At 42.8% G+C, this 21,004-nt stretch overlaps 1 protein-coding gene across 4 annotated transcripts in view; it reads right to left on the bottom strand.

Moving 5' to 3' along the window:
- The window catches only part of PTPRG (protein tyrosine phosphatase receptor type G), an 823,034-nt gene that overhangs the window by 28,081 nt on the left and 773,949 nt on the right, over nucleotides 1-21,004 (bottom strand). For all 4 annotated transcript variants that reach the window (XM_049861696.1, XM_049861694.1, XM_049861693.1 and 1 more), the window contains 5 exons: nucleotides 14,255-14,346; nucleotides 5,478-5,574; nucleotides 1,797-1,879; nucleotides 1,468-1,602; nucleotides 352-486 (listed from right to left, as the gene is read on the bottom strand). In XM_049861696.1, the coding sequence (XP_049717653.1) occupies nucleotides 352-486; nucleotides 1,468-1,602; nucleotides 1,797-1,879; nucleotides 5,478-5,574; nucleotides 14,255-14,346 (542 nt within the window). The remainder of the gene's footprint in view (nucleotides 1-351; nucleotides 487-1,467; nucleotides 1,603-1,796; nucleotides 1,880-5,477; nucleotides 5,575-14,254; nucleotides 14,347-21,004) is intronic.

Genomic DNA, 21,004 nt, shown 5'->3' with positions numbered 1-21,004 from the left:
TATTCCTGGGAACATACTTTGGGAAACACTGCTTTAAAGCTGTCAGAAAATTGGAATTAACGAGGCTAAACCACTAAAGAGATGCTGTCGTTTTTGCCGAGTGCTATCCAAACCTGAAATGAAACTTTGTTCATGTAGAGATTAAAGAATTCAGTTAGGCCACTGAAATTCTACTATCTGCTCTGCCAGTATCGTTCATACCATACATTGATGTCAATCAAAAGAGTTGTGGGGAAAAAAAAAATTTTTTTTAAATACTGATTTTAAAGCCAGTTGGTTACAGGACTGGGCCTTGGTATACAGAAGTTTTCACACAAATGTAAACAGACGCCCTCACCATTCCTTCAGTACCTTTTTCACTTTTGTGTTTCTGACTGAAAAACGACGAACGGTGTAGCAGGCGTGTACTTTTGTGCTCTTCAGTGTGACGATGATGCTTCCGTACTCCTCACTATTCTCCGTTGGCCAATACTGATCACATTTTCGCTGCAAAAAAGTCAACAACAGCTGGAATTTCTACCACAGCTCTATTGCTGATAATGCAATTTCAAATGATAATGTTAAAACACAGGTCACACCATCATTTAGCTGACTGAAAAAGCAGCCGATGGCTTGAATACGTTTGGGCAAGGTTGTCTGAGAAGTGGGCCTAGGCCTAGTACCTGTGATCACCCTTGAACACATGATGGACTTGAGGGAGGACAGAAGAAAATCTGCATGTCTGACCTGTGAGAAATAAGGCCGGGATTTGTTATAAAGGGAGCCTAAGGACCACTTGGGAGGCGGGGCTGTATTTATCAAGGTTCCTTTTTACTGTCAGAATCCGTATGTTACATATTTGGGTCATCAGAGGCAAAACGAGGGACTCCACAGTCACAGAGAAGCAGTAGTGGTTTTGAGCAATGACCCTGAGGTTTAGCCTTTATTTCAGCCTAAGCTAGCATCATCTTTTAATGTATAAGCTCAAAATTCAATAAATTCTACAATGTCAACCATCACCTTAAACAAGGGTTCTCTTAATGATGGTGAGAGTGTTCAGCAGTCTATGCTCTCCCCACTCTAACTATCAGGAGCTCTGTAACTACGCCATGCTCCCTCTGATTTCTGTATTTCTGTTCCTTCTGTTCCCTGTCCATATAATGTCCTTCCTTCTCTTTTCAGCCTGGGTAACTCCTCCTCATCACTCAAGTCTCACCTCAGATAGTAGGTCCTTTACAAAATCTCTACTACAGCCATGAGGCGTTCCGTCATTTTGCAGCGCTCCCCGAGTGCCCTGTTCATCTCCAGCATCACATTTAATCTGTTTCTTGTAAATGCTTAGCAGTCTTTCCCACCAGCCCGTAAGCAAGAGCAGGGAGAATATTTTCCTGTAACTCTTTACGCCTGGTCAAGATCCTCCCCTGCAGTAGGCACTGCATAAATGTTTTTTGAATGAATGTGGGTGATACAAAGGCAAGAGGCTCTTACTCGTCCTTTCTCCACAAGGTTCGTAATCATGATAATGATTCCAGTGTTTTGTTCCCAAACCATCCTCCAGAAATCTTCAAATGTAGACTTTAAAGGTCCCTGGGTGGCGATGTAGGCTTTTGCTTTGTTGTAACCCTTCAAAGATGACACAGCACAAAGTCAGATAACAGCAGTAGCCCAAGAGCCCAGTTGACAATTCAAGTGCACAGACAGATTGAACAGTCTGTTTCCAGCAAAAGCGCTGTACAGTATGTCTTAAGACACACTTAGCAGTCTCTGCTGCACTCTTCAACTTTCAGAAACAGTTGATAAAAACAGTTCTGACTTACATCGACATAGTTTGCATTAATGTAGTCGCTGTGCTTAGAGTCTTTTCCTGGTAAAGGCCTTAACTTCACCCTACTGTGATCATCTATAGAGGATAAGAAAAAAAAAAAAGCAAAAATAAAATGTACAATTCAAAAACTAGCAGCATTCGAAAGCACAAAACAAGGCAAACTGCAATGTGGGATCTCCCAGAGGGTCCTGAGAACTAAAGTCAAAGACATAGCATTCAGTCCCGTCTCAGAAACACAGGGCCACCTCCGAACTCATGCTCAGACTCGGAAATGTCTCAGAAATGCAAATTCAGGTCCTCATTAGTTCATGCAAAACCACTGCAAGTTGCAATCCTCCCAAATCTCCTTGTCCCGTATTTTGAAGGCAAGTTCAAAGACCTTTGATTACCCATACTCCTGTCCCCTCCTGATTAATGCAGATATAAAAAGGTAGTTATGTCAAATCTAGAACATCTATTTTCAGGAGATTCGACGGCTAAATTCAGCTGGGCTACCTGCTGTTTCAACAGAACCGAAGTAATTGAGAGAACCAGAGCTGCTTTTAAGAGTGATCTTATTTCAGGAATCTGAAATCAATGATCAGATTTTAGGATCCACTAAACCTTACTTTATGAACCAAAGGGGAGGGATGTTAGCAAGTACTGCCATAGACAATTCCTCCCAAGACTGGAGAGGGAAGAAAAGGGTGAGTCTTCTTCGCCTTGTTCTCTTTTTTTACCACCTCTCTTTCCCTTATATAAATGATTAAGACTCCTATTAAAAATGATATGCAGTTTTTTAAAAACATTATCTAAAGGAAGAAGTAAAAGTATCTTTCTTTACAGATGACATGATTGTATATGCAGAACATCCTAAAGACATCCTAAAGAATCTACAAAAATAACCATTAGAACTAATGAGTTAAGTGAGGTTGCAGGATACAAAACTAATATACAAAAATCAACTGTATGTCAGTACTAGCAATGAACAATCCAAAAATAAAACAATTCCACTTACAATAGCATCAAAAAGAATCAAGTACTTAAGAATAAATTTAACAAAAGAAGAGCAAAACTTGTACACTGAAAACTACAAAACACTGAAAGAAATCCCCGGAAAGGCATTCCATGTTCATGGTTTGGAAGACTTAATATTGTTCAGATGGCAAGCCCCCCCAAAAACTAAACCCGCTGCCGTCGAGTTGATTCCGACTCACAGCAACCCTGTAGGACAGGGTAGAACTGCCCCATAGAGTTTCCAAGGAGTACCTGGTAGATTCAAGCTGCCAACCTTTTGGTTAGCAACTGTAGCTCTTAACCACGACACCAACAGGGGTTCCGTTAAGATGGTAGTACTCCTCAAATTAATCTACAAATTCAGTGCATTACCTATCAAAATTCCAGGTCCCTTTTTTCAGTAATCAATAAGCTGATCTTAAAATTCATATAAAAATGCAAGGGGCCTCAAATAGCCAAAACAATCTTGAAAAAGAGGAAGGAAATTGGGAACTCACACTTTCCAATTTCAAAAGTTAGTACAAAGCTACTGTAGTCAAGGCAGGTGTCATACTGCTTAACGACAGACGTATAGATCAATGGAATAGAAATGAGAGTCCAGAAATAAACCTCACATTACAGTCTGGTGATTTTCGATAAGGGTGCCAAAACATGTCAATGGGGAAAGAATATTCTTTTCAACAAATGATGCTGGGACAACTGAATTTCCATGTGTAAAAGATGAAATTGTACCCCTACTTCCCACCATATACAAAATTAACCACAGACCTAAATGGAAGAGCTAAACTATAAAACTCTCAGAAGAAAGCACAGGATTAGATCTTCATGATCTTGGATCAGGCAATGGTTTCTCAGATAGGATACCAAAGCACATGTAACAGAAGAAAAACATAGGTAAGGTGGACTTAATCCAAATTAAAAACTTCTGTGCTTCAGAAGAGACCATTAAGAGAGTGAAAAGACAACCCACCAAATGGGGGAAAATAATTTGCAATCATGTATCTGATAAGGAATTTTCATCTAGAATATGTAAAGAAACTCTTGCAACTCAACAATTAAAAGACTAGTAGCCCAACTTAAACTTAGAGAGACATTTTTTCAAAGAAGATGTACAAATGGGCAATAAACACATGAAGAGATGTTCAACATCATTAGACATTAGCGAAATGCAAAACAAAACCACAATGCTATATACCACTTCAGTCCTACTAAACTGGCTAAAATAAAAATGACAGACAACAACAAGGGTTGACAAGGACATGGAAAAAGTGGAACTTCCACGCCTTGCTGGCAGAAGTGTAAAATGGTGTAGCTGCTCTGGAAAACAGTATGAAAGTTCCTCAGAAGGTTAAACGGAGTTACAGTATGACCCAGCAATTATACTCGTAGGTATATACCCAAGAGATCTGAAAACATATGTCCACACAGAAACTTGTGCGCAAATGTTCATAACAACATTATTCATAAGAGCGAAAAGCTAGAAACAACCCAAACGTCTACCAAGTGATGAACAAAATGTGGTATACCCATTTAATGGAGTATTATTCAGCCGTACAAAGGAATGGAGCACTGCCAAATGCCATGACATGGATGGACCCCCAAAGATGCTAAGTGAAAGAAGCCTGGCACCGAGGACCATATATTGCTTACTTATATGAAATGTCCAAAATACGAAAATCTACAGAGATAAAATAGATAAGTGGTTGCCAGAGGCTGGGAGAGGGGAGACTGGGGATGACAGCTAACAGTGTGGGCTTTCTTTGCTGGGTGATGAAAATGTTTTAAAATTAGAGGTGATGGTTGTACAACCCCGTGAATATACTAAAAACCAGTGACTTGTACACTTAAAGCTGGTGAATGTTATGCCATATGTGAATTACATCTCAAAGATTAAAAAAAAAAATTATCTACAAAGTTTAAGTGGTCTAAATTAAACGCACCATTTCATAAAATTCTATGTAATGTGTTCTTCACCAGAGTGTATATTAACCATAAACATGTGCCTCGGCCCTTAATATCAAAGCATGTGTTATCTGCCAGGACTGCCAGTGACCTAGGCCCCACATGTCTATGAAAAGTGGAATTCTAGCCACAGAAATAGCCCGTGCTCCTAGAATACTCCTTGAGGCCCTCCACGAAGAATACCTATTTGTTTAAGTCTCTCACCTCTGAAATTCTCTTGACCCTGGAAGCATGGTGGACACAACTAAGCATATGGGCCAAAAGGACTGAGACATCGTTCAAGCTACAGACGTAGTCTTGGAAAGATTGCTTTGAAATTCAGTGTACTTGATCCAATCCCCAGTACTTCTAATTTTACTAAAAGAGTTGGCTCTCACCGATCAAAAAGTGACGTTCAACCCTGAATAAAAACCTGGCCAGCCCTTCATGGTCACACTTTGACTTTGAACACCTGATGTGAAATCGATTCATGCAAACACAGGGACACTCACAACATTTTCTTCTGGACACCTTATTAGGCTACCTGAGCTCTGACAGCCTGTTAAAAGACTGAAGGAGGCGGTGTGCAGGCCTGATGAAGATGAGCTAATGAGAGGTTAGCCTGCAATGTCATTCTCTCTTAGCACCCTAATTCTGAATGCCTAGCTCTGGATTACGCCCAGCGTGAAGAGTCCATTTCCTCCAAGTTGACGATAGTTTCAAGTTCGTTACTTACATGCTAAAATGTTGATGTATCTGTTTTTGTGCTTGTTATCTGGATGATTGGAATGTTCTGCAGTGATGTTCATATCAGCCGTACAGCGTTGGACTTCCTAGAGAAGAAAACAAACAGCAAGATTTCAGACACACTTTAGACCTCTAACAAGAATGTCTTAGAAAGAAAGGAGCTATGTACATCCAAAATGCACAACGTATTTTCTCTCCCCCTACTCACAGCCATCGTTCCCTCCCCAGACCCAGCTCAGAAATGCTTATTGACATGTTCATAACAGTACACGGAGGATGTGAGGAAGACTTGGGGATTTCATCCATTCATTAATTCATCGGTCATCTACTTTATTCTAGATTTTGTCCTAGGCAGGGGGACACAAAAGCAATAAAAAAAAAAAAACTTTTTGAAGTCACAGGCCAGTGGGTGAGAAAAACATGCAAAAAGATAATGACAGTCAAATGTGATGAACAGAAACAAGACCTGAAGAACTACGATGGGAACAGTGGAAGAGAGGAAGGCTTTAGACAGGAGAGAAGTCATATGGGTCTCAGAGGATGAACAGGAAGGTTCCAGGCAGAGGGCACAGTGTGTGCACAGCCTACATGCGGAAATACAATCTCCCCAGGCTTTGCAATGAGCTTACAGGCCTTACTACCCAATTCACAGCTGACAGTCCACAAACTGATTACAAAGACTCAGTCCTCAATTTACAGCCCAAATAACGGTCATATCTGGCTCAGGGATATATGGCCCTGAAGAAGAATTTGTGAACTCTACTTTTATTTCAATTATCCTTTTTTAGAAAAACAGCAATGGACAAAGCAACTCTAATCAGTTACCTCTGCCATGGATATAAACATCATCCGCTAGCTTAACACGAGGTTGCTGAAAAGCCAAATTTTTCTACACTGTGGGCTTTAAATCCAGGGGGGACGTATGGGAGTTAACTAATAAGGAAGTCATTAACAGTGCACAGCTGCTACAAAGACCAGGAGCAAAGTGACACAAAATTACCAGGAGAAATGTTTTACATGTAACAGATGTAACAGAGTTTAGGAGTAAGCCGACTTTTCACAAAGGGGCTGCATAGCAATTAGGGATGTTTTCCACCGCACTGACATTATGCATAATGAAAACAAGACACCGGTTGTCTCCCATATTCACCAAGTACTCCCCAGTAAGGGGTCCCCCTCTTCTCTCTGTAATCAAAGAATGTAACTAAGGTATAAAAACAAAGCGTTTATTATCTGTTCAAAGAAACCATATTCATGGACTCTCCAATTCTTGAAAGCTATAAATTGACTTTTTTTTTTTTTTTTTTTTAATAATTGTAGGCCTTTGTCCATTAAAAAAAAAAAAAGCCCCATAGGCCTTAATTCAAGCATTCCTTCCTAGGGAAAGTGTGTGTTTTATGAGACAGTTCTTACCCTTTTCTTACCCTTCCTTACAAGATGTGATAAGCTCTGATATTTTCCATCCTGTCCTAAAATGGTTTCCAACCTACAGTTGGGCAAACACTGGTCAGAGGGCCTCAAGGCTGTCTTTGGCTTTTTTCTTTAAAATGAGAAAATAAAGTTTAGACACAAAGAATAGGTCTGATATTTTTATGTCTACAGGAACACAAGCAGTGCTAGACATACTTGGAATATTTGGGGGAATTGCCTTAAAAGCCTGAGGCATACTCTTCTGAAGCACTTCAGGGGCAGAAAACCTTTGCAAATGGATTTGTATTCTGGAAGACATTCATTCAGCATACACATACACCCCTGAAATGAGCTGACGTCCTTTCGTTTCTGGGTCATGAAGGTCATAACTTCAGCATGTGCCTTTTCAGGGATATGTCGCTCAGATGTCTTCTGCTAAGAGATTTTAGCTTAAGTACTTCAGCTGCGGTTTCACTTTGTTTATTGGTATTTTTTCCCCGTTGTGCACATCTGACCACTCTGGGTAGGGGCTGCAGTTGGCCCTCTATTATAATGTAATGCAATTGACCAAGCCTGCTTAGGAGCAGCTGTCTGCACTGTTTAGAGCCGTCATTGAATATGGCCAGTCAAACTCTTTGTTATCTAAAACCCTTGCCTCTTTCACTTTTCCAATTATGTGAATGACAGAAAACAAAGAATAGTCATAAATAATGTTAAACCTGATTTTATTAGTACCCAAGGGGTTTGCGTAAGGCCTTCTGATTTTGTCTTCTGGATAATAATGTTGTCTGTAACTCCTTGCAGTGCTGCCTGCCTCATTTAGATACTGGTAATATCATCTGATCCTGGAGTGGCTCTTCTCCATCAGAACTGGCATTTCAAAGTTAATGTGATTTTAATAGGTGTTAAAGCCCTTTGGAGTGACTCTGGGTTATGGAGTGTGTATAGCCAAGTTACCTGTTCAGTGCTCTGATAGTTCAGATATAAGCGTGTTTGTATTTTACTGTCTTTATAACAAAGCTGTTGTTGTTGTTAGGTGCCATCGAGTCGGTTCCAGCTCATAGTGACCCCATGCACAACAGAACAAAACACTGCCCGGTCCTGTGCCATCCTTACAATCATTGTTATGCTTGAGCTCATTGTTGCAGCTACTGTGTCAATCCACCTCGTTGAGGGTCTTCCTCTTTTCTGCTGACCCTGTACTTTGCCAAGCATGCTGTCCTTCTCCAGGGACATCCTGACAACATGTCCAAAGTATCTAAGACGCAGTCTCACCATCCTTGCTTCTAAGGAGCATTCTGGTTGTACTTCTTCCAAGACAGATTTATTTGTTCTTCTGGCAGTCCATGGTATATTCAATATTCTTTGCCAACACCACAATTCAAAGGCATCAATTCTTCTTCGGTCTTCCTTATTCATTAACCAGCTTTCACACGCATAGGATGCAATTGAAAATACCATGGCTTGGGTCAGGCACATCTTAGTCTTCAAGGTGACATCTTTGGTCTTCAACACTTTAAAGAGGTCCTTTGCAGCAGATTTACCCAATGCAATGTGTCTTTTGATTTTCTGACTGCTCCTTCTATGGCTGTTGATTGTGGATCCAAGTAAAATGAAATCCTTGACAACTTCAATCTTTTCTCCGTTTATCATGATGTTGCTCATTGGTCCAGTTGTGAGGATTTTTTGTTGTCTTTATGTTGAAGTGCAATCCATACTGAAGGCTGTGGTGTATGATCTTCATTAGTAAGTACTTCAAGTCCTGTTCACTTTCAGCAAGCAAGGTTGTGTCATCCGCATAACGCAGGTTGTTAATGAGTCTTCCTCCAATCCTGATGCCCAGTTCTTCTTCATGTAGTCTAGCTTCTTGGATTATTTGCTCAGCATACAGGTTGAATAGGTATGGTGAAGGAATACAACCCTGACACACACCTTTCCTGACTTTAAACCAATCAGCATCCCCTTGTTCTGTCCGAACAACTGCCTCTTGATCTATGTAAAGGTTCCTCATGAGCACAATTAAGTGTTCTGGAATTCCCATTCTTTGCAATGTTATCCATAATTCGTTATGATCCACACAGTCAAATGCCTTTGCATAGTCAATAAAACACAGATAAACATCCTGGTATTCTCTGCTTTCAGCCAGGATCCATCTGACATCAGCCATGATATCCCTGGTTCTACATCCTCTTCTGAAACCGGCCTGAATTTCTGGTAGTTCCCTGTCAACATACTGCTGCAGCCGTTTTTGAATGATCTTCAGCAAAATTTTGTGTGTGTGTGGTATTAATGGTATTGTTCTATAATTTCCACGTTCGGTTGGATAACAGAGCTGGAACCCTCAAAATGGATATTCTGAGTACCAGTAGGCATACAACCCCAGAAGAGGGCCAAATGAAAAAGGAGGTTTAAAATAAAGTAAAAGCTAAAAAAAAAAACAAATGAACCCTAAAAGCTGGTGTACGTAGAATCCCTGGGAAATGGCTAGAAACAGGCTAAATAACCTTGTGCGGGAGTCATTTACAGCAGAGGCTGTCGAGAGAACCTATCGAGACCTGCAGTCTTCTCATTCTGTGGCTCAATTGAAGAATAGCCACAAAATATACCTAGGAATCTTTAAGATTATTGTGCTCAGTTTCACAAAGCAAGCCGAGAAGGAAACATTTTGGGCCCGGAGCCCAGTTTTAGATGGAGTGTTTATACTGTTCTCAGTGCGTACGTTCAAGCAGTCTGCAGCTGCGTTAAGACGTATGTTCTGTGGCAGACGGATGGGTCCAGTTCATGACTGACCCAGTGTCTGCGCTGTGTCTGTGCTGTGACACTGGGGCTTCCTGCCTGGCTTCTCCTCTGCTCAGGTGACAAACTGCTGCCAGGGACCTTGCGCAAGTGTTGCTCTACCTTTGTTATTCCCTTACTCTGAAACCTCTGGATGGATTCCACATTCCTTACCCAGGCTTTCAAGGCCCCATCCCATGTCCTGTAACTCCCTTCCCGATGCCAGACAGTTTTAACTCTGTGCCCTTTAAGGAGACCATATGACCTTGCCGAGTGCCCTCCTTCTCTCCCCCATCCAAATCCATCTATCTTTACCTGACATGGCTGCCTTCCCTTCCTGGAAAACCAACCCACCTTAGAGACTACAACACAGGTCCTTGCACCCTGCATCCACGTCTATAAAACAGTAGTACTTTTCACGTACAATTTATGAAATTTGGCTTACGGTCTTTTTCCCTCACCCTTTCTAAAAATTGACGTAACCAACTATTTTCTTCATAGTGAGGGTTTTAAAATGCGTTTCTTCGTGATCTTTAACACTTGAGCTGGCATTCAGTCACGGAGGCTCGGGAAGCCCCATGGGGTCACTTTCTGCCTTCTCGCAGGCGAGAGTCTTTGTGCAGCACCCCAGCTCTGTCCTGGGGCCTCCCCTGTCAGGTGTCATTAGCAACACTGGACTCTCTATTTTACATAAAGCTGTTGTGGCCACCGGTCCCTCGGTCCCTCGGTGGCCGGGCTCAGGTGGACAAAGCTTTGTTCTCTTGATTTAAGATGAAGAGCCAGCCCCTGCTTAGCTCAGCTGGAGTTAATTGTAACAGGCGATTCCCCCAAGGAGCTGGTCAAGGGCCTATGGCCCCCTGGCCTCATCTCTGCACTCAGCCTTTAAACTTCTGGTTCTCCTGGCCCCTGTCTATTAATTGCCATCTCATGAAGACTTGGCACTCCTTCCCTTTGAAAGAGTTTGCTGGCATTGTGCCTTTGGACGCCTTGTGGATTGTGACAGTGGAGACCTGTCTTCACATCCTTCTGGGAAACTGCCCCCTGGGAAGGAGAGTGAGGTCGAAGGCCACTCAGGTAGCCAAGGAAACAGAGACCACTCTCCCAAGACTAGGACTGATGTTATTTCCAGTGACTGCAAAATGTACTAGAGGTGTGATGTCGCCAGCTTTTAACAGTCTCCACAATTTATCTGACAAGGACAAAAAGCAGGCTTTCAGCATCACCTCTAGATAAAGACTCAAAATTGCCAGGGAATCGTTCTCCTCATTCTCCTCCAAGCAGCAAAGTTCTGAAAATATGACAGCTCTTCATGTAAGATTTGCTTACTTCCATCCAAGATTTTTAAATACAACATGGCAAATAGAACTTTTGCTGAAATATCCAGTCAGCATTCACAGGTTGCCCTGGTCCTCCACACGCCTCCAGAACTTCACGCCTGCATTGCAGCACTCAGTTGCTCCACCCTGTTCCCACTCAGCTGTGTACACTCTACATCCCCCTCACCTGACTGACCTTGTCGAGGGCGAGGCCTCTGTCTGATTCATCTGTACACCTTATACTCTGCCCAGAGAATGGCAGGTAGTCAGCAACTTTAGATGACTTCTTTTATCCCTGTTAAATGTTAAGCAGTATATTTCTATAATCTTTAGATGCCTTCTTTGACTGATTTTAGGCAGGTTCCTGTTTAGATGTTTTATAAGGTTTTTATAACTCAGATTCTCACCGATATGGAAAGAGTCTAGACTGTAAGATCACGAAATGAGCACTGAGTCTCCTACGTCTGCCTCCTCTCTTTTTTTGGCCATCGTCTACACAGTCCTCGTTCACACAGTCCTTGTCTACACAATCCGTCCTGGGCTGTCACTGGTAATCTTGGTTATTTCTCCTGATTTCAACTCATTATAGGACATTAACGAGAGTCTGGATAGCATCAAGGTTACAAATGTGAACCTGAGTCAGATGGTCTCCTGGTCTTAAACCCTACTGCTGTCATTTCAGAACACAGCCACCCAAGGGCTCAGGCTTCTCATGGGTGAAGTTTTCACATCTATAAGATCGGGACAATTAAACAGCACCCACCACCACGTTGAGTTGCTGTGAGGAACGAGTGAAGTTGCCCACGCTCCAAAGCAAACCCATTCCATCGAGTCAGTTCGGATCCATGGCGACCCTGCGTGTGCAGAGCAGAACTGCTCCACAGGGTTGTCAAGGCTCTGACCTTTCAGAAGCAGACTGCCAGGCCTTTCTTCTGAGGCACCTCTGGGTGGGTATGAACTGTCAACCTTTCAGTTAGTAGTGCTTACCTGTTTGTGCTGCCTGGGGGCTCCTACCACCCCAGGCACAGTGCTCAGCCAGTGCTGCCTGTTTGTGTTCCCCACAAGTGGACCTGGAACTCTGGGGCTGTTTAATGCAGGCTTTAAACAACTAAATTACACCAAATCTCTTCTCCTGTACTTCCTCATGCAGCCTGTTACTCTCACTTGCTTACAGAGTAAGAGTGTTTCTCCTGCCTTTTCCTAAAGTACCTGTTACCAATTTTCCCTCTTAGCAGCGCTGCCAAGAAGAAACGATACCACGGCTTTCAAATACTTTGAATTCCCCCCAAATTAGAAGGCTACAGTGTATTACTGAGTTTCTTGACTGTCATGTTCCCTCCTTTATGTTGTTGCCTCCTGTTCTTTTCAGGAGAAAGGTTATTCTTCCCATTCTGACCAGCTCTGATTTGAAGCCTTTCAGACCAGGAGAGAGGGTGAAATGACAGCTGGAGAACAATGTCCCTCTCCTCCCTACTGCTCCACTCCCAGAACTCTCAGCAAATAATATTCTATAAAGTTCAATCTGGGAGATGAAAGCCTTTAGCCGCAGTAGTTTTTCAGGATAGAAAAAAGGTGCAGATGCCAAGGATTTGGTAACAGGCGTGATTTTGATGCAGTGAAGCCCATTTTAAGTCAGCTCAAGTTTACAGAGGTGCAGCTGATTATTTTGAAATAATTAAATGGTGTCAAAACCAGCTGTGATGAATAGCACTGGGGTCTCGAATCATAAATAATTGAGAAACTAGAGTTGCATTTGATCATCCTGATCAAATTCTACTCTCTAGAGGATCAATGTTTGTCCTGAATACCATCAACATTGTTAAATGCCTCAATATTCCTGCTCAGTCATCCAGCTAACAGTCAATTGAACTAAATCACTTTAACACCACACACATTTGCCGTCCTCATAAATACAAAAGGTTTGACTTAAACCATGGTCTTTGTAGTTGAATAGGCACCTTTCTGGGAAGCACCTAACAGCAGCATTAAATACTTGGAATGTGTTTGTTTGCTCCATAAAACATAAGAGTTTGCAGAATAAATCAGAGGGCTCCTTCTCCCTATCATCTTTGCTTTCATTCTGCTCAAAACACAACAACAACAACAAAGCAAACACAAAACTAAGAGAAAGATTTAATTTAAAGCGAGGTGTTAATATAATTGCCTTTGTGATAGCCTTTGGAGACTCCAAATCTGCACAGAGATGGCAGCAATTGGTCCTGTTTTTATTTCTCACTCTTCATGCTAGATAATTGCACCTCCCAGTTGCATGGCTCCTCCACGGCCCCAGCGTGCTTGCCTCCTACCACTTCATTTGATTCCCACAATCGAATTCATGACAAGAGGTGTGCAGGTTAGCGCCCTCATCATTTCCATTTTAAAGTGGGAAGGAGCCAGACACTGACTTACCCACGAAGCTAGAAGACAGCCGAGCTGCCATGAAAACTTGGCCTCCTCAGCACAACTCTTGCTGCCAGAGATGTGCCTCAGTGAAGCGCCTCAGTGAAGAAAAGGGCAGTCTGTTTAATAGCTCCCATTGACACCCTGTCACTGCTGAACTGGCACGGAACCCGGAGCTGGCAGCGGGGCGCGTGCCGCTCTCTACCTTGTTTCCTACACACCAGTTCTTACAATCACAAGGCTGTGTTAACCCGTGTCTCCTCTCCAAGGATTGATAATGGTGAAAACAACAACAGTCAACCTTTGCATGGTGTTAAACGGTTAACCCAGCACTTTCAAAGATGTTAATCATTTACTTTTTCCAGCAACTCTGGGATGTAGGTGGCACTGGCACCCTTTTGAAAAATGAGGAAACTGGGGATCAGAGAGATGAAGCACTTGGCCCGGGTATTGCGAAGTTCACTATTGGCGGGGCCAACATCCAAATCCTTAGACTTCGCGTCTGCTGTCTCCATTCCACCATGTGTGTCCCAGAAATGACGTGGGATTAGGGGCCACTGCTCTGCATCACAACGTGGTTCCCAATTAGAATGAAAATGAGGAAGGAACCTGAACAAGGGTTCAGTTCGCCTCTCCTCCGTAGAAGTGCACGTTCAGGACAAGTGCAGCCAACTCCTTCACCTCACATTTACTGGGAAGAGATGCCTCTTAAAATTACAGGTGTCAAGAAAAAAGACAAAAACTGTCTCCACTCTCTACAGTTATTGCTTTCTTATGCTTGGAATTAATTTGGTTAAAGATGATAAAAACTCCTGTAAAATAAGAGTTAGGATTCCAGAAATTAATTTCCAGTTCTGAAACATACCTCAAAGTCCTCGGAGAATCCATGCTGGTTATTAGAATAGAGCTCACCAATGTGTTTAACAAACTGTTTGACAGGAATGGCTTCCATGTCATCTGTGGGAATAAAATGGTATTCAGAGTCACATAGGATACTACTAAAAAACTAATGACACTGATAAAGGATTATTTAAGACAAATATTTGATTTTTACAGGGAGTGATACAGTTGAATCTCCTGAAGTCGATGTTCTCAAGAAAAGCCTCAGGATTTCTTTTACTCAGGAGCTCATTATGACTCTGAATGCCCATAAGCTAGGTAAGTATGATTTTTAAACAAGGTTGTAGAGGGTCCCCTTTATTTTCTATATTCAAGGCAATTTACATAGTTAAATTACCACATCATACTCAATTAAAAACCTGAACTTGCCAAAGGTACCTCTTTGCCAAGAAATTTCATCACAACCTAGTGTTTCTGTTTTTTTAATTGCTGTTCATTGGGGTCCAGCTAGAACTTGGAGCAATTCAGTTCTGTTTCCAATCTTTGAAGTCTAAGCAGCTTTCACACACAATTAGAGAGAATACTATTGTACCAGCTGGCTTTGGTGGAATGCCATGTATCTTTAAGTGCTCAAATTGTAGTTCAAGACAGCTGTGTCTATACGATGCCAGATAATCCATTTGACTGAATTAACTGGATTTTTGTGGTGCTGACAGACTAGGTATAGATTCAGGAAGACTCCCCACTCCAACTGATCACAGCGTGTCACTTTCATTCCAAAGGGACACAGTTCCTCACCCAAAGTAGGTCTGAAGCTTATTTACCCAGATCCGTATCAGAGACCTGAGTACTGCTGCAGAACTGCCACACCCAACTAAGTGGAGCTCCCCAACCTCCTTCCTCCCTTCTCCCTCGAGTCCCACCCCCCCAAATATTTCCTTTTAAAAATACTCTGCCGGATTTGCGATAAACAACAGACATGACATTTACTTGATTCAGAGTGAAAGATCTTTGGCAAACGCACAAACATCTAAACTGCCACAGATGCTTTTCTTAGCAAAGGCTACGAAGATCTGTCTGTGTAAATGAGGTCCTACTTTGGCAAGAATTTCATAGATCCAGGCCTGACAATCTGATTTCTCTTCATCTGGTGACAGTTAACATTGACTGTGTCATTCCTTCTCTACTTTCTTTCGAGAGAGCAAAACTCCAGGGTGGCTTTTTGCATCTATTGACATTTTCAAACTTGAATCATTCTTAAGGGGGAAAATAGCATCTCTTATACTTCACTTAAAGGAAGGCGACTTGTTTGCTCATAATCTAACTCGCTTAGCATAGAAACACTGCTTTACCAAATAGGTGGTGCTCTGTCAGCCCAGCTTCTTTCTGCGTGAGCAATTAAAGACCTCATCATTTTAATAGGCAACCTGATAGAAACGTTGCCAAGTTATTTACAAATATTTCAGGACTGAAGATGTTCATGAATATGCAATCGTTCCACCCACCCAAGAAATCTATTGTGCTCACAATGTAACAGCATTAACAGAGCACCCACAACAATGTAACAGCATTAACAGAGCACCCACGACAATGTAACAGCATTAACAGAGCACCCACAATGATGTAACGGCACTAACGGAGCACCCACAATGATGTAACGGCACTAACAGAGCACGCACAACAATGTAACGGCGTTAACAGAGCACCCACAATGATGTAACAGCATTAACGGAGCACCCACAATGAGGTAATGGCACTAACGGAGCACCCACAATGAGGTAACGGCACTAACGGAGCACCCACAACAATGTAACGGCATTAACAGAGCACCCACAATGATGTAACAGCATTAACAGAGCACCCACAACGATATAACGGCATTAACAGAGCACCCGCAACGATGTAACGGCATTTACAGAGCACCCACAATGATGTAACGGCACTAACAGAGCACCCACAACGATGTGACGGCGTTAACAGAGCACCCACAATGATGTAACAGTATTAACAGAGCACCCACAACAATGTAACAGCATTAACAGTGCGCGCACAACAATGTAACGGCATTAACAGAGCACCCACAATGACGTAACGGCACTAACAGAGCACCCACAACGATGTAACGGCATTAACAGAGTGCCCACAATGATGTAACGGCATTAACGGAGCACCCACAGTGATGTAACAGTATTAACAGAGTGCCCACAATGATGTAACAATATTAACAGAGCGCCCACAACAATGTAACAGCATTAACAGGGCACCCACAATGATGTAACAGAGTTAACAGAGCACTCACAATGATGTAACAGTGTTAACAGAGCGCCCACAATGATGTAAATTCTACAATCGCAATCAAGCGGTAATGAAATGATCTCAAATCAAGTGCAGAAAGGGGTCAATATGCATAAAACTGGAGCATCTCAAGGAGATAAACCCAAGGAAAAACTCACGTTTGGGCAAGAGACAAGCCCCATGAACACCCTGGGATACTGACTATAGCAGTTCTTGGCTGTTTGTGTAGAAATGGAAGACACAACACTATCCCCAAGAGCAGAAGAGGCAGAGCTAAGAGTGTAATTGGTGGAGGGCAACGTTTATTCCTTAACAATTGCGTGAAATTTTAGATTCCCAGTAAACTTAGGATGCCATGGTTAAGAACCCAGACTGTAATTCTAAATAAGGAAGAAACAAACAAAAATGTCAGCTTTAGTTATTTTACTTTTCAAGGTAAAATCCACAGCATTTTAAAGGTCACAGGCCATCTCAAATCATTAAAAGAAATGCTTTTAGGTTTACGATGTACTATTTTTTCCTGCAAAGTGCTCAACTGATATCCAAGCTAATGCCACAACATGCCCAGAGATGAGCCTGCCTGCTACTCCCTATGGCGAGATGCAGCACAAATCCAGGAGCACTCGAGATGATAATCACGGAAATACACGATTCACTAGTCTCTCCAAGTTGCTTCTTTATCCCGGGAAGTCTAGCCACATCCCCTCCTCCCGGGGTTCCCAGGCACCACCAGTAACGTCATAAAACTCCCAGACAGGCAGGTGGGCACACATGTGCACGCTGCACTGACCAGTGCTGGCTCTCCAGTTAACACGTCTTGTCCTTCAATTAAGGTGAATGTAGCCGAGTGGTCATAAATCTTTCCTCCCTGTATTAAGATGAATATAAGCCAATGACTAAGCAGAAGTCCTAATAGTTTTTCTTGCATGAATTTTTCTGTCCTCTCAACATGAGCCAGATAAGTAATTTTCAGATGGCTGTGATGAGCAGGAGGCCAGACAACGAGGACTGCAGCTGAGGCCTGATCGGCTCGGTGTTCACCTGGGAAGGCCGTGTGTTGTAAGAAGCTGTCCCCCCATCAAGTGTGATTTCTGCCTGAACACCTGAGTTACGTCAGAGATCGTCCGTGAAGAATATCAGCAGCACTGTGGGTGAGGCGCTTTCCAACACTTCCTGTGTACTGTTGCTGCTCTTAGGTGCCATCGACGCTGACTCATAGCGACCCGACACACAACAGGATGAAACGCTGCCTGGTCCTGCACCATCTTCACGATCATTGCTATGCTCGAGTCCATTGTTGCAGCCACTGTGTACTTTGAGCGCCTTCCAGACTAGGGGGCTCATATTCCAGACTATATCAGACAGTATTCTGGAGTGATCCACAGGGCTATCATCGGATAATTTTCAGAAGCAGACTGCCAGGGCGTTTTTCTAGTCTTAGTCTAGAAGTTCCGCTGAAGCCTGTCTACCACGGGTGAAACTGTTGGTATTTGAAATACCTGTGGCATAGCTTCCAGCATCATAGCAACACACAAGCCTCCACAATACAAGAAACCAACACGTATTTAATCCTTTCAGCAACCCTAAGGGATAAGTACTGTCATCATACCCATCTCATGGTTGAGGAACAGGCACAGAACGGTAAGCTGAAGGCTGGGGTACAGCAGAGGAAGCAGCCACAGACCGAGAGCGCTCTGACTCAGAGAGAGTAGCTACCGCGTGGGTCCTGTGAACGGGACACCCCTGGATGGAACGTTTACTGAGCACCTAGGACTCAGCCAAATACTAGGGAGATGGGCTCCCTAACAGGAGATGTGGTAGAGAAAGTAAGGAACCCAGAGTAAGACAGTGACTGATAATTAGACAATGAAGGCTCCAAGCGCCATAGAAGGGATGGATTTGGTGACTCAGCTAAGAATAACCATATTGAAGTGATGGTGGTGGGAATATGGAGAAAAATAGGTGGGCTGGAATCCAGGTGAAGATATTTTCACTGCCTGAATGAATATGACACAGGTTAGATGGAAGACTGTTAGGATATAATGAAAACAGTATAATAACACAGCCAGTATGATGAGCTCATTTATCAAGTCCTTACTGGTTGCCAGGGACTGTGCTAAGTGCTTTTCATACGTTATCTCATTTATCTTTATAAGAACTAGGTGGTAAAGAGGTTGTTCTCTTCATGTCCAAACCTGTAAGTAACAGGGTTGATCCCTGAACCCAGGTCTATGGAGACCACAGCCTGTGCTCCCATGCACTATGATAGACTTTTTGTCTTCATCCTCGAAGCATCAGATCTCCAGGAAGAACAAAGAATTAAGCAGTGAGAGTATCTCAGTTAATCTGATGAAACAGTTATAATTTTGTGACAATATTTTCACTTCTAGAATTTTCAGATACCAACAGTTTACAATAGGCAGAAGGGGAACCACTAATATTACGGCGTAATCACCCCATTAAAATGGATGGTATATTCAGCTGAGAATCAGCACCTCAATAGTGGGCTTACTGCTATTAAATAATATTTTGTATGCTTAGTTCCAAGATTTTAGCCTTTTGTGGTTGGAATTATGCTCTGTAAATAAGAGGCCTTTTATTTCAACCAATTAATGAGAAAAGTCCTTAAGTACCACTTTTGATAAAGCTTGATATCAGACTGAGGTTTGTAGGCACAAAAAGCAGAGCATTAAAAAAAAAAAAAAAAGCAGAGTATTAAAAATAGAAGAGGCTAAATTGATGACAGTGACTTCTGCTGAGAAGAAAGGGCCAAAGCTGAGAGATTTGAGAGTGAAAAGAGAGCTGAATAACACTGACCACAAAGGTAATACCACGGGGATAAACAACAGTGCATTTGAGCATAAAGGAAAGCTATTTCCAAAGTCTTCGGTTCAGCCTCTGTTGCATTTGCACCTTCAGAACTACCAGAGGGAAAATCACCAATACTTTGGAATAACTAACAAAAAACAAAAAGGGAAATAATTAGCTTTCCTGTCTGCAGTTTTTGGTTTGATGTTAGGAAAATCAGCAGCCGGGCTGAGCACAGACACAGGAGGTGCTGCACAGAGGGCCCGGGCATAGGCATAGGCAACTCTGTGCAACTCTTATTCTTCTCAGCCACCGCGGTCGGCACGCCTCCTGTGTGCCAGGTGCCCAGAGGCAGTGGTGGAATGCTGAGAGCATGGGCATCGGGGCCACACACACTGCTGACGTGACTTCCCCTCTCTGTAATTCCATTTCCTCACCTGTGAAATGGGAGTCATAACAGTTCCTAATTCATGGACTGTCATGAAAATTAAACGATATAACATATGCATTTATAAGAGTGCTTAGAATTTAGTAAGTGCTTACTAAGAGAAGGACCCCTGGTGGCACAGTGGTCAAGCACTTGGCTGCTAACCAAAAGGTCAGCGGTTCGAACCCACCAGCCGCTCCACAGGAGAAAGCTGTGGCTGTCTGCTTCCTTGAAAACCCTATGGGCCAGTTCTACTGTCCTGCAGGCCGCTATGAGTTGGAATCGACTCAACAACAATGGGTTTGGTTTGGTTTACTAAGATCTGTCATGAGATGCTAATCGCTTTATACGCACAGTCCTACAATCTAGGTGCTGTGATCACCCCATTTTATAGATAGGGACCTGTGGCTAAAAGAGGCTAATAAGGAGTTTGCCCAATGTCCACAGTCATTATCAAGTGGTGGGGCTCGGCTATCTGAGCCCAAAGCCTAGCTTCCACATTATACCTCCTCCCTAGATTTTAGATTTAATATATGCTTTGAAGACAAAAAAAAAAAAATTTTTTTTTTGAAGACATTTTCCAATGAAAAGGGCTGAAATGCTATGTTTTGGCTTTAAGAGTAAGCTTCGGTTACCTGGAAAAATTCACACTGTAGACTGGTTACTTTAATGATGCCAGGTCAATAACGTGTTACAGTATTCACCTTCCTGCCAAGATACTTAGCTGCTGGGGTTGATTAGCTTGAGGTCTGTTTAAGAAAAGATCCCTGCTTGCTGACTCTGGCAGTGTGTGGGTACACACACAGATGCCATTAAGATTCCAGGGGCCCTTGAATCACCCACTCACAACCAGTCCCTATAAAGTTGACTTGACTCTTAGCAGTTCCCTCACCTCTACCCCAAATAACAACCCAATCTGTCTAGGGGCAGGGAGAGTACATAAGCCCTCAGCCTAGTAGGGGGGTTCAGGTCAGTCCTGCTCAGGCCGCACCTGTCCGTGGCTGGGCTGCTACCAAGTACTGTTAACAGTGTCTCTAGGGAACAGACCTCAGTCCCCACCCTGTCTGCCCCTCAGCCTCCTAGAGCCCAAGTTCAGGCGATACGTCTGTGTGAACTGAGGAAGAAAAGCAAATATGAAATAAAAGAACATTATCCAGATGTTAGTTCCTGAGTCAGGACACAACAAATAGATTTTTGTCTAAGCCAGACTCTTAGGATGCAAGGAGTGCGTGGAGGTGGGACATT

The sequence above is a fragment of the Elephas maximus genome, chromosome 20, assembly GCF_024166365.1.
Source record: "Elephas maximus indicus isolate mEleMax1 chromosome 20, mEleMax1 primary haplotype, whole genome shotgun sequence".
NCBI lineage: Eukaryota > Metazoa > Chordata > Mammalia > Proboscidea > Elephantidae > Elephas > Elephas maximus.
Note: the sequence above shows the minus strand (reverse complement) of the source record. Positions and strands in the feature narration are given on the sequence as shown.